Consider the following 14,614-nt stretch of genomic DNA (forward strand, 5'->3'; position numbering starts at 1 on the left):
TCCCCTTTCATGGGATTAGATTCAGCTAGGACCCACCTGGTCTGCTATGTGCTCTAAAGGACTGCGTCCAGCAGGAAGTTGTAAAGTTGCCACTCATTGTGTGGGATGCTTTGCCTGGCCCCTTTTCCAGCTGGCTCTTTGAGATGCACTCTCACATGCTGGGGCAGGAACCAGTTGCAGAGACTGAGATTACTGGGCTGGATTACAGCAGCAGCAGCAGCACTGTGTTTAGTTTATACATTATTTCCTGTTGTTAGGTAATTTATTCTAAAGCCTGCCTCAGTTGTCCTTCAAATATCACATCTGTGATAGCTCTGCTGCAACCTGACAATCAGAGAGAGGGGGGCAGTGATTCTCAAACTGTGGTCTGTGGATCACTGGTGCTTGTTGGAGCTCTTCACGGAGGTTCATAGAGGGACATGGTTTGAAAAGCAAGGAGTGGCAACAGGGAAGTGTTCCTAACTACTCCATGCAATGAAAAAGCTGGAGATCGCTCCTGATCCTCATTCCCACCCAGCTCCCATTCCTGATTTCTGAATGATGTCCTAGTCCGCGTGTGCTGAGGCCTGAGAAGTTCCATTTTAAAACATTGAATAAAACTGCCAGCTGTGGCAGTAGGAGTCGGCTGGAATGGCATGGATATGGGTGCTGTGCAACACCCTGGAGAAGGCTAGCCATTATGTTGTGCATAATCCTTTTTGCCACGCTGATGGGAGCAATAGGGTGTCATTGATCTTTCAGCAGCTGATAAGTCCACTGAACAAAAAGCAACTGTCTCTTTTTAGGTCTTTCGTGCACACCTCGATCAACTGATGTTAAGATGCTAGAATGATATTCATGCCAATTTCTTCTGAGACATGCAGCACCTCAGTGTTCTCATCTGTATATTGGGGGTCATGATACCAGCAATACATCGCAGAGGGCTTGTTGGGATTAATTCAGTCAGTCTGTGAAGCACTGTGAGCTCCTTGCATGGAAGGTGCGTTGGAAATGAAAATATTATTGATGGTGTTTATTGTTATTACTGTGGTGTTCTCTTCTGCTACGTGAGAGGAGGAATAGGGGCCACCCCTTTGCACTGCTAGGTTGGTGGTGACTAGTCACCAAATGGCCATGCTACAAAAATGTATGAAGTGGCATTTAAGTAGAGGATATCAAGACATTTACAGATGCTTCAGTGAAATCAGACAATTTCCCAATCAGTGTATCAGAGCACTTGGGGTCCTCATTTCAAAGTAATAAGAAAGCAACTAAGTCTCACCCACACACATTATAGTTCATAGATTCCAAGGCCTGAAGGGACCACTGTGATCATCTAGTCAGATTTATTGTAAAGAGGGAGGGAGGCAGGCCAGCCAGCCGCCAGGGGACAGGTGAGAGCCCTCACCCCACTGCAGTTGAAGAATGGTGATTGGACTGATGGTGGTAACCCAGCCTTTGAAGCAATTGATGATGAAGCCTTTCTGCCTATTGCTTGCTGCATATCAGTTAATTGCCTTGGGTTATGCATTCCAGTGATGGGGATACTGCAAACTGCCTGATTTATCTGCATATAGTCACAATGTAGCAGGTATGATTCATCCCCCTACTGCAGTACAGTTTATATAAACCACTATTGTATAAATAGCCAGATGATACTGTAACATTCTCCTAGGTTTCTAATTGAAAAAATACCATTGGAACTTTCAGATCCACACAGGAAGCAGGAGTTTGCTTTAATGAGTTGTGGAAAAGATGTTCCTCCAGAACTGCAATGGCCTGATAACTGGAAATAGTTATGCTAATGAAATTTTCAGATGATGCTGAACTGGGAAGGGTCATCAATATCAGTGAGGAGACAGTGATGGCACAGGAAAGATGGACTAGTGGGGAGGGCACTGGACTGGGTCTCAAAAGACCAGGATTCAAGTTCTGGTTCAGGCACTGTGGGCAAGTCATGTAATAGATTCATATGCTTTTAAGGCCTCCTAACACAGGCCATAGAATTCCACCTCATTACCCCTGTACTGAGCCCATAACTTGTGTTTAGCTAAAGCGCATCTTCCAGAAAAGCATCTGGTCCTGATTTAAAGACTTCAGGAGATGGAGAACTGACTATTTCCCTTGGTAGTTTGTTACAATGGTTAATCACCCTCACTGTTAAAAATGTGTGCTGCCTTTCCAACTGGAATTATTTGTCTGGCTTTCCCTTCCAGCTGCTTGACTTTGCCCTGGGCCTCAGGTCCCCATCTGCAAAGTGGGGTTAGAAGAGACCTAGCTCACAGGGGTGTTACAAGGATAAAATTCCTTACTGATTGTGAGGTGCTGAAGGCTACATAAATATCTGGATAGATAGATCATCCAAAGGGATCTAGGGAGGCATAAACATGATCCAAAAATAATGAAATGAGATTCGACTGGGCAGGGTGGTGGTGAATGATACAGAGTACAAGAAAGAGAAACCCAGAGTGCCTTTGTGATGATGAAAGTGACCAAGGGTTGAGAGTGACAGCAACTTAGGTATGTTTGCAATGCCATATGACAGCAAAAAAGACCTGTGCAATTTGGGGCTCTGGGTGCAAAGGCATCAGGCTGCAGATCAGCAAGGTGACTGTGATAGGCTCTGAGGGGAGTGGTGGTCAGTTCTGGGCATTAGAAATTGACTAATTGGAGAAGTCCTAGAGGTCGAGAGAAACTGATTGAAGAAAGTATCAGAGGGGTAGCCGTGTTAGTCTGGATCTGTAAAAGCAGCGAAGAATCCTGTGGCACCTTATAGACTAACAGACGTTTTGGAGCATGAGCTTTCATGGGTGAATACCCACTTCTTCAGATGCATGTGGTGGAAATTTCCAGGGGCAGTATATATATGCTAGCAAGCAGGCTAGAGATAACGAGGTCAGTTCAATCAGGGAGGATGAGGCCCTGTTCTAGCAGTTGAGGTGTGAAAACCAAGAGAGGAGAAACTGGTTCTGTAGTTGGCAAGCCATTCACAGTCTTTGTTCAATCCTGAGCTGATGGTGTCAAATTTGCAGATGAACTGAAGCTCAGCTGTTTCTCTTTGAAGTCTGGTCCTGAAATTTTTTTGCTGCAGGATGGCCACCTTAAGGTCTGCAATAGTGTGGCCAGGGAGGTTGAAGTGCTCCCCTACAGGTTTTTGTATATTGCCATTCCTAATGTCTGATTTGTGTCCATTTATCCATTTTTCCGGAAAAGGAAAATGTCCCATTTCTGAAGACCTTCACTACAGAACCTTTACTTCCATGTTCCCTCTTTCCCTATCTCTGCTTTGAACACAGAAACTGCCTGAGAGATGAGAGATCACTTTACCAAGCCTCAGCTAATTGAAATATTACTCATTACAATATGAGCTTTGACATGGGATCAAAGGAGAGTGTTTAATGACAGCACTGTTGTTTGTGCAATGCGTTCTATTAGGCAGACTTAATGAGATGCTTAAATTGTTCCTAATCTAACTCCTTCTCCCCCAGCGGTTTATTCAGCATTGAGAAAAATTTGTGTTTTTTAAAAGACAAACTGCCATCCCTTACATCAAAGCAATTGATTTTTTTAAATTGTAAAGAATGACCCAGAAGGTCTGACCGACTCTTTCCCAGTGGTGAAATTTACAAAGACGTCTTCTCCTTCCAAAAAACCATCTCCACCCTGTCCCAAGCAACAGCAATTTGTAAACTGAAAAATAAATCAATAACCAGAGTTAATGCATTGAAGATGTCTGTGTTTAAAATATATCTGGAAAAAAGGCTAGCCATTCATGGTCTGTTTAATTATTGTACAGCAAGAGAAGCAGAGAGCTCACATTCTGAGAAATACCTTTTTTGAGGGTATTTTGTTCCATTTAAGTCAGTTGAGAAATGTATTAACTTAAAAAATATATAGATGCACAAACTGATACAAATGCCATATGAGGAGATTAGAGAGACACGGTGTGGGGGAAGTGGTATCTTTTCTTGGACCAACTTCTGTTGGTGAGAGAGGCAAGCTTTTGAGCCACACCAAGCTCTTTGTCAGGGCTGGGAAAGGTACTCCCAGCATCACAGCAAAATGTACGGTGCTGTGACACTGGGAGTAGCTTTCCCAGACCTGAAGAAGAGCTCTGTGTAGCTTGAAAGCTTCTCTCTCTCACCAGCAGAAGTTGGTCTAATAAAAGATATTGCCTCCCCCATCTTGTCTCTTTAATATCCAGGGATTGGCACAGCTACAGCTACACTGCATACACATATGAACAGGCTGAAGTTTGTTTCCTTGCTGTGCAGATCCGTGCGGGTGGTTCTCATTCAGATGTGTCAGATAGCCAGGGCCTCTGTCCATATGGTTTACAACTTTGCAGCCAGACTTGTCACATTCCCTGGTTTTTCCACATTAGTCTTGTGTCCCAGTTTTTCTTTCTCCCCACTCCACACACACCCCACCGCCGCATACACACACACAGCACAGAAGAAGGAGGAGAGAGTGGGAACTGTTAAAAGTTTGAAGCTATTGCAGGACATTGTCCATCATCAGTCCAATCTTCTCTCTTCTTGTTAAGAGAGAGAAGATTGATTGTTCCTGGAGAAGTAGTGTGGCATAGCAGATTGGGTACTGGACCGGGAGTCAGGATATGTGGGTTCTACTTTCAGCTCTGCCATTGAGCTTGGGCTAGTCACTTCAGTTCTGTACCCCTGGGTATCCTTGCTCTGCCTTGTCTGTTTAGATTGTAAGTTCATCAAGTCAGGGACTGTCTCTCGCAATGTGCATGCCAGGTGCAGTGGAGCCCTGGTTTCATTAGCACTAATAATGACAGCAGTACATTTTAGGGTTTTAAATGTCAAATGCTGTTGCTTGATGCTCAGAAGGAAGAAGGAAGGGTGGAGGGTTTGGCTGAGGTGCTAGGCACTGCCAGCCAGGCAAGCTGAACTTGGGATCTGAAAGCCAACGTGGGTCTTTTCTGACTTGTGCGTCATCAGTGGATGCCAGTAATAAAGTTTCTGCAGGACAAATTCTACCCTGAGCTACATCTCTAGAGCCCCACAATCCTCAAATTCTGCTCTCAGTTTATACCGATGAGCTCCACGGGAAGACAGAGTGGCACAGAGGTAACCAACGGCTGAATTTATTTGAGAATGACCTTCATGATGTACTGGCAGAACTAGATTGCAGCTTCCTTTTTTTGGAGGGCTAACAGAGAGGAAAAACAGTAAATCCTCACATCTGAGTTACAAAAGTCAGCGGCAGAGACTCTGTGCGTGCAGATCATATGGGTTTGGTGAGGCTGTTTGAGGATAGTTCCATTTCAGAGCAGATGAGAATTTAAAACAAAACAGAGTAAAACACAGAGAAAATGTCTCAGACTGGCAGTGGCTACCAGCAGATGAGGAAGACTTGTGGGACCCCTCTGGGGAGCCTGCTGATGCTGCTTCTGACATGCCCAGTAAGAGCGGTGATCGAATGATGCAACGTCCACCATCCCATTTCAGCACCTCACACTGGCTTTTCTGGCTTCTTCTTGCCTGGGCATGCTTCAGGGAGCAGTGCCATGGAACCATGAAGAGGAGTCCACTCTGAAGAAGTGAACTGCAGCTTAGCCTGAGGGAGGGCTGAGGTTTTTTACTCATTCTTGTCTTCTTTTGGATCGAAAGGGGAGTAGGTGCTGAAGGTTAGGAGGACTGTAGCATAGCAGAGGGCATGCAGTTATGTCTTGGGTCTGGAGGTTCCCAGAGTATTGTAATGCATTGCCAGCAGTTCGAGGGAAATGATTATTCCCCTCTAATTGGCACTGGTGAGGCTGCATCTGGAGTATTGTGTCCAGTTTTGGGCCCCCCCCCCACTACAGAAAGGGTGTGAACAAATTGGAGAGAGTCCAGCAGAGGGCAATGAAAATGATCAGGGGGCTGGGGCACATGACTTATGAGGAGAGGCTGAGGGAACTGGACTTGTTTAGTCTGCAGAAGAGAAGCATGAGGGGGGATTTGATAGCAGCTTTCAGCTACCTGAAGGGAGGTTCCAAAGAGGTTGGAGCTTGGCTGTTCTCAGTGGTGGCATATGACAGAACAAGAAGCAATGGTCTCAGGAAACACTTTTTCATTAGGAGGGTGGTGAAGCGCTGGAATGGATTATCTAGTGGAGTCTCCATCCTTAGAGGTTTTTAAGGCCCAGCTTGACAAAGCCCTGGCTGGAATGATTTAGTTGGTGTTGGTCCTGCTCTGAGTAGGGGGTTGGACTAGATGACCTCCTGAGGTCCCTTCCAATCCCAATCTTCTATGATTCTATGATGCAATATAGTAGCAGCATGCAAGGGTGTCTCGGTGCTGGAAGTTCCCAGGGGCTGTAACGTGCAGAGGGGATGCAGGAGTTTCTCAGTGCTGGGGGCTCCTGGGGACTGTAATGTAGCAGAGAGGATGCAGTTACATCTTGGTCATGGATCCTCAGAGGTGCTGTTCTCTAAAATTGCTGAGTGGCTGCCACCTTGGCCTGTTACTTTCCATCCATGCGGGAGAGGGGCATGGTCAGTGCAAAGACCTGACATTTGAACTTATGTGTAGATAAATGAGTTCTATTTGCTATTCCAAAATGTCTCCATGGTGGGTTTATTTCCAGATCAGCCCCCAGAATGAAAGCTGCTCAGTGTTTCCAATCCCAAGCTGGGGATGTGCAAGCGCTCTGGGCTTTTTGTGAATGGGAGTGTGGCTGTGACAGAAGTTTCATGTGTACCATTCCCAGCTGCCTTTGCTTCTCTTTGTGGAGGTTGCTGAGCCTCTGGCTTGCGCTGACCATCTTGCCAAGCAGTGAAACAGGCAGCATGGGGGGATCCCAGAGCAGCCAGTTTCCATCCCTTTGCCACTGCCTTGTCCATCACGGGAACTCTCCGGATCGACACTGAAGCAAAACATTCACACCTTACAGGGTTGTTTTATTTCTGCTTGAGCAGGAAACTGCAACCTATGAGGAGTTAGAACCTCGTGCTGTCAGGGTTGCAGATTCACCATGAGAAGGATTTCTCAGATGCTGAGCTGCAATTGCTCTGCAGATAGGGGTGCATCTTGCTCACCATACTGTTGTTCTCTGGTTTAGGTAACTGCATTCTGCTCCCGGCAGGGCTCAGTAACACATTCTCCTTCACTGATTAGGGATGAAAGGAACAACTCTTACTCTCTGTTTGTATCCAGGTGGATAGAATTATGCCTAATGCTACAGAGCCAAGACCTGCTTTTCCATTATACCCATGCAGTACTGCTGGCATCAGTAGGGCTGTGCAGATGCAAATGATAGAATTTGTCCAATTAAATCAGTTCTAAAACTGTTGCTGCTTCACACCTACCCCCTCTGAGCAGGGGCGGCTTCAGGCCCCAGCACGCCAAGCGCGTGCTTGGGGTGGCAAGCCGCGGGAGGCGCTCTGCCAGCACCGCGAGGGTGGCAGACAGGCTGCCTCCGGCGATTTGCATGAAGAGGGTCTGCTGGTCCCACGGCTTCAGTGGACCTCTTGCAGCCACGGGCCCAGCGGACCCTCCGCAGGCAAACCGCCGGAGGCAGCCTGCGTGCCATGCTTGAGGTGGCAAAATACCTAGAGCTGCCCCTGACTCTGAGCCTTCTGCTTCTTCACCCCTGCCTCCTATGAGCATCCCTCTGCCTTGCCCTGAACCTGCCTCTGGTCCCTAAGGTGCTGCAGTGAAGTTAACACCTCTCCTTTCCCCCTCCCCAGGTCGGAAAGCAGCCTCTCTAAGTTTGCCCACCGCTTGTCAGTTAAGCAGAAGCAGGAGAAGAGGAGGAAAGCTGAGTATGCCTCAGCTGAGCTGCCTGCATTCCGTCCCAGGTCTCTGAGCATTGAATGGTAAGAGCTGCAGGGCACGGCTGAGAGGAAAGGAGCTTTGGACCCCAGCCCTCAGCTTTCTGCTGAGATCCCTGCAGTGCAGGGAGCTCTTTGGAGTTGTCTGAGCCCCACCACAGTTGCTGTTGTCTGTTAGTGCTGAGTGATGTCAGGGATGTACAGAAAGCATAGTGGGAGGCTACCCATTCGCACTCCTCCTCCCAGCACTGGACTATACCCTCTAGCAGAGACAACCGTGAAAGACACTTGCAGTACAGACCTGGGGTGCAGCCACTATCTCCCAGCCTGTGCTGGAGCGGCTCAGTGGGGTCTCGGACACTTCCCCAGTGATGTGAGGCAGAGGGGATGCCATGACTGGCCTCTTCCAGCATCTGTGAGGCAAGGATGACCCCCCCACCTCTCAACAGGCCCTTCCCAGTGTGAGGCAGAGGGGACTCACCCATCATAGACCCCTCCCAGAGTGTGATGCACAGGGAAACCTCACACAGGCCCCTGTAGTGTGTGAGACAGAGACCCCCCCCAACAGGCCCCTGTAGCAAGTAAGGCAGAGCCCCCTCCCCCCGCCCCCGCCCAAACAGGCCCCGGTAGCAGAGGTTGGCCTCAGGAGTTAAGTGGTATAGGACACAGAAAGCTGCTAGTCCTTCCCAGGATGGGACACAGACGATGGTGAGGGTTAAAGGTGCCAAAGGAAGACAGCTCCCTGCTCGTGTGGGGAGAGGGACTTGGGGAGGGGAGGGGCTAAAAGAAGCTTTGCAAGGTTGGGAGTCAGTGTTGGGTTCCTGTTTGCCCTGCTAGTCCGTGAATGTATCTGTAGGGGAGCAGCGAGCATGCTCCGGGAGCTGTGTGGGAGGCAGACGATGAGTGCTAACTATGTGGGATGGATCCAGCTTCAGCAAAAACTTTTAATTAAGACAATTATTTGTTCTGAGTAAATAAACAAACTCCCTGCCTGGTATTATTGCAAAACAAAGGGATCCAGGCTCCAATGCCGAGTCCTTTGGCTGGAGCTGGCTGGAGCTAAAGAGAAGCCAGGAAACCAGGCAAAAGAGATGTTATGCTCGAACAGTCTCTAGACACCTTTGCATTCTCCCTCCTTTAGGAGCTCTGGAGGGGTGGAGCAGGAAGCTGAAACCACATGGAGCTCTTTGCCCACAGCTTCCACCCTTTCATTCCACATGCAGGCCCCACCCAGCCTCCCTCACCAGCTGTCAGGGGATCAGTGCAACTGGCACTTATCAGCCAGTCAGCCACCCACCTAATGTTTATAAACTGGACCAGGCTGCAATTCTAGGAGGCAGGGTTGTCTGATGGTTAGAGCATGGCGCGAGGTGTCAGGAGACTTGGGATCTATTCCTAGCTCTGCCACGGACTTGCTCTAGGTAAGTGACTTCACTTCACAGTGCCTCATTTCCTCCTCTATAAAATGAGGGTCATGATCCTTCCTTCCCATTGTAAAGTGCTTTGAGATCTTTGGGTGACATGCACTCTATCAGTGCAAAATATTATTATTGTGGTGTTCTGTAGGTGTGATACATGCACAGAACCCCAGAGACGCCGCATGCTGTGCTCCAGCTTGAGCTAAACTGCCAGCTTTATTCTGAGACTGCTCCTCGTTTGAGATGGAAATAATTTATCCATGGTTTGTGTGTCTTGATGAGATAGTCTTGGAGTCCGCTCATAGCTCAATCCTCTCAGCATTAAGGAAGGATTTTTCTCAAAATGAGAATTGTGCCTTTTTTTTAATTCCTGAACTGGATAAAGAAATCAGAACTTTAAAAAAAAAATTCCTTAGGAATGTCATCTGTTTTTCCCCTGCTTTTGCTGGAGAACTCTGGGCCATTTATTCTAAGCTCTAACTCCTTAACGGAAGGAGTGTTGAATCCTTCAGATAGGCTGCCTTTCTCCATAATGGTAATTAGGCATCAACGTTAAATAGGTATTAACAAAACCCACAGAGTTTTAAACAACCTAACTAAAAATCCCTTTCCTTTCCAATTGCTCAACAGTCACTCTCATAGCTCTTCTGATGTCGTCATTCCATCTTTCAACCACCATGGAATCTTCCAAACTAGACAACACCTAAATTTCTAATGTACAAGCCAAAAAACAGATAAACAAAAAACCCAGTTTAGCCCTTTTTCCGGCATAAAGAAGCAAAAAAGGCACAAGCCCAATTCCCACCCATCCCCCTTTGCTGGTCATCTTTAACCATTTAATTCTTACTGAGTTTCCATATTCTTTCTGGAGTATATTTGAGCTTCAGCTGTCAGTGCTGGGGGGAGCCAACTGTCTCATGTTTGTTTGGCAATAATAAATATTTCACAGGGTTTTGTGAGGCAGCCTGGAAACAAATCCTTAGTGAGGAGTAATCACCTTCAGGTAAAACTTGCCAAACACAAGCACTTTGGAGAGCAAGGATAGACAATCTGTGGCTCAAAATGAGAATTTTTCTAATGTTATCCCACCTGTCGGGAGTTCTAATGGCTGAATGTAACCTCACTGGAGTGTAACAATCATCCTCCATTCATGTTTGTACCCAGCAGTTTGCAACACTTGTGGCTCACTTACACCTTCCTCTCTGCACAGGTATGCTGCGAGTATTTCCTGTCAACCCACCACAATGCGCCCACAGAGATCAGGCATTGTCTGACTCCCAGCATTGCCAGAGCAAAGGGGGTGGAGGCAGCCATTGACCACTGCTGGCAGCATACTGCAGCATGAGGCCATGGGCCATTTCTAGGCAGGGGAGGCCCAGCTCTCGAGGTCAGGCTGGTAATACTGTAGGAAAGCACTAACTTCCCTTGTGAAGGTGTAGCTAAGGCTAAACGTCTTATTCTTCTCCCAGGCCTCTAGACGGAGGTGCTATGCCTTTCCAAGGCACCCCATCCTCAGGCATCGCAGCGGGGCACTTTGCTTCTTCCTCTTCTTTTGGGAGGCCCAGGTTCACAAGTGTTCAGTTGAGCAGGGTGAATAATGGGGCTTGCAAGTCCCTGGGGAGGGGGAAAGAAATGTTTTGGGTCAAACCAATGTTTCAAAATGTTCGGAAAATCCAAAAATCAAAAAATTGTTTTGAGTCAAACAAAATATTTTGTGTTGATTTTGTCCATTTTAAAATGGTTTGGGTTGTATTTTTAATTCAAATTAAAGGAAGTTACAAAACAAAAAGTCGTTTTGAAACAGGAAATTGAAACATTTCATTTAGAAAAATGTCAAAACAGAATAGATTTTTTTCAAAATTTTTGCGTGCTTAGGGGTTTTGACTGAAACAACTCAACAAAACCAGCATTCATCTGCAAAACATTTCAGTGTTGCTGAAGCTGCATTTTTTGCTGAAAAAACATTTTTGGCCAAAAAATTTCACCTAGCTCTAGTGTTCAATAGTCAAGTGTAAAAAGAAAGTGGTCTAAGACAGCACAACATTCAGGCTTCATTCCTTCCTGTACATATTCTGACTTCTCTCATCAAGAACTTCTTTACAGGTTTCAAAGATATTACCCTATGCATAAGCTTGGAATGATTAGATTTGTATTGGTAAATATCAGCAAACATTGATTTCGCCACACACACAAATTGACAAAAAATATTTCCGTCAATAATTGAAATGTACAGAGGCAAAGTAAGAAAAATGGTGGTTGAGAACTTGTTAGAGTTTGATTTAAGGACATTTACTTTGTATGTTTTGACATGATGTTGACAATTTATGTTTTAATGATTGTAAAGTTTTAACTTTTTGAATCTCAACCTCTACTGTCATTAAATAATTGTCTGATCCCCCTGCATAATTTCCCACACTGACAATTTAAATAAATAAAAATAGAGGAAGATGCTTAAAACCCATAATTTTGTGCAACATTAAAAATTTAAATTGAGAAAAATAGAAGAAATGCTTAAAATAAACATCGATGTTATCTATCAAAATTATAACCTAAAAATCAAATTCTGCCAAGCCTGGGTATATACAGAAGCATACTATCATACTATAACGCCCCCTATTGGGGAGCAATCTATTGTAACAGAGCCATAATTGAACCCCTAACCATCTTAATGTTTTCAGAGGATATTGTTTGGATCTTCTACTAACCGCTTCCGTTGTTGTTCTGGTTCAGTAGGAAATCCAGGAGCTACAGTAGGCATATTGTTCCAGTATAAGAATTTAATTTACTTTCAAACATAAGTAGCCAAGTTTTCAAAACCTCAGGATGCCTGTGCGGACACCCACATGCACACTGTTCAGCACTAACACTAACATGCACCAGCGAGAGATTCTGAAGTGGGCATGTGCAGATAATAGCATTTTAAACCCGTCACCTAAGGATTGAGATTGGTGCTGGAAAAGGGTGTGCACAGGTGCTCACATGCACAATATTGGGGATGGACACACACCTGCAGGCCGAGTGGATGGCCATTCGAAAATGTGGACCACGTGTGGAGGTAACGCATTGTACGCTAAAGCCAGGCCCTGCAAAGGAGACGTTCGCTCGCTTGGCTTTGTAATGTCATCATTCCATTAGTTCCCCCAGTCAGTGGGGTTTTGCTTGGACCTGGGGTCTGCAGGACTGGAACCCACGTTGTCAGTGCTGGGATATGTACATTCACACTCCTCAGTTTTATGCACAAGTATCTAATGTATACTTGTAAATCAAAACTGCAGGCTCTTTTTGGTGTGTGTGTGTGTGTGAGGGGGGTCACCTTGCAAGTGGGGTCCAAGAGCAGGCTCTTATTTGTTCTGGTGACATAAATAATAATACATATATTGGTACATATCCAATCCATTGATTACCTCTCACAGCACTCCATCAGGTACGAAAGTGTTCTCATCCTCATTCTTCAGATGCGGAAAATGGGGCACCAGGAGACTGAAGCTAAAATGTTCAAATTTTGAGGACCACTGATTTGAAGTGTCCATTTACGGCTAAAAGAACAGGAGTACTTGTGGCACCTTAGAGACTAACAAATTTATTTGAGCATAAGCTTTCATGGGCTACAGCCCACTTACAGCTAGATTTTCAGTGTTACTGAACACCCACAATAGGAGCCACAGTTCTTTAGCTCCTCTGAAAATCAGGCCCTAAATGTGAGAAGCTGAGCACCCAGAAGAATAGGCACCCAAGTGCCGATTTTCAAAGGAATTTAGGTTTCTAAAACTCAATTATTTCAACAGGAGCTAGACACCTAAGTGCTTTGGAAAATTCCATTAGGTGCCTAAATACCTTTAAATATTTGCCCCTTGGTGATTAGCCCCCAAGATCACACAGGCAGTCAGCGTCTGAGGAGGGTCTAGAACCCAGCTCACTTGCCTCCCTTTGCCCTGTGTCCATGAGATGCAAAACATCAATAGCCCATGTTGGTCCTGTGGCACAGTACACGCTTTATTTAGGCAGCACATATTTATGTCCTCTAAAAAGCAAGTGAAACAAGATTTTGCTCCTGAGTTTAGCTGTAACTACAGGATGCCTGCTATGTTCTACTTGTTGAGAAAAAGGAGGTGGGGAGTGAAGTGTTGAGAAAACACTTATTTCATTCATATGTTATTTACTAATATAAGTACTTCATTATTAGACTTTTTTAGGCTATTTTTTTAAGCTGGTCCCACAAAGTTCCTTCTGTTAGGGACCTATGAATATGCCATACTGCCTCAGACCGCTGGTCCTTCTCGTTTGGGATCTTGCTCCTGGCAGATCCCAATACTTAATGCTTCAGAGGCCAGGCTGGTTGTGGGGCAGTCTGATGTTCAGGGGGAGGGGTAATGCAGAGAGTGGAATATCCCTGTAGTGGCTTTTGTAGGATATATAAAGAAGGCCTGAACAGTGTTTTTATTTTTAAAAGTATTCTTTCCCTGCTTATTTCTTATATTAGAAATTCAGGTCTGTTGTGCTGAAAGATTGTATGGGCAGCTGGAGAAATTGTAAGATTGTGGTATCACAGGTTCCAAGAGAGTGAAAGCTAGGAAATTGAGAGAGGAAGGGATTTTCAGTGAGATGGTTTATAATTCATTGATTTCTGTTTGTTTGTAATACCTGTTTAACTCCAGTGACCAAGCAACACATGGGAGAAAAGGTCTCTTTGTTAAAGATTCAGCACTTTCTCCTACTCAAGTAAGGACTGAGAAAATAAACATCCCACTTCTAACACCTTCAATGAGTTCTCTAGCAAACTGGAGATGACAAAATTTGACTTTCTTGTTATTTCTAAGGTTAAATAAAAACAAGCAGAAATCTTCCCCAAAACACCAATTTTGTCGCTTTGCCACAGCTCACTTTCAATTTTTTGCACACTTAGAAATTATCAGTTATTTCTCTATTTTACATCATCTCTTAACCAGCTTTTAATCCATAACAAAGTCTGTGTTCAGCTTGTCTCTTTAACACCCTCTTGTGAGGGACTTCATCAGAAATTCTAGTGCCTTTGTCTCAGCTTCATCTCGTTCAATTCTTCTTTTTTTCATGCTCTGAGCTTGTATCTTTCAGTTCCATTTGATTTGGTTCATCTTTCGTTCATTCACTCTCTCCTTTTCCGTTTTTTCTTTGTTACTTGTCTCTTTCTTTAACCTTGGCTTCTTTTTGCTTCTCTTTCCTCTCTGCTTTTCCTTTCCTGCCCATTTCCTCTGGTTGTTTTGCATATCTCCCCGATTTGTTTCTTTCCCTTTTTTTCTAATCACTCCCCCCTTCTCTCCACTTCTTTCTCACGTTTTTCACATTGGGGAGCCTCACTGTAATGTATTGTGAGACTAGCTTATTCTAAGCTCTTTTAGTAAAAATACTGTACATTCCACACTTTCCCATGTATCTCTGCTCTGCATTTTAGCAGCCCATT

At 45.2% G+C, this 14,614-nt stretch overlaps 1 protein-coding gene across 12 annotated transcripts in view; it reads left to right on the plus strand.

Moving 5' to 3' along the window:
• The window catches only part of LOC127058304 (ankyrin repeat and fibronectin type-III domain-containing protein 1-like), a 698,608-nt gene that overhangs the window by 622,894 nt on the left and 61,100 nt on the right, over nt 1–14,614 (plus strand). For 10 of the 12 annotated variants that reach the window (XM_050968088.1, XM_050968089.1, XM_050968080.1 and 7 more), the window contains one exon: nt 7,676–7,804. The exons of the other annotated variants lie outside the window; for them this stretch is intronic. In XM_050968088.1, the coding sequence (XP_050824045.1) occupies nt 7,676–7,804 (129 nt within the window). The remainder of the gene's footprint in view (nt 1–7,675; nt 7,805–14,614) is intronic. 12 annotated transcript variants of the gene reach the window in all.

Source organism: Gopherus flavomarginatus, chromosome 9 (assembly GCF_025201925.1).
Source record: "Gopherus flavomarginatus isolate rGopFla2 chromosome 9, rGopFla2.mat.asm, whole genome shotgun sequence".
Classification (NCBI taxonomy): Eukaryota; Metazoa; Chordata; order Testudines; family Testudinidae; genus Gopherus; species Gopherus flavomarginatus.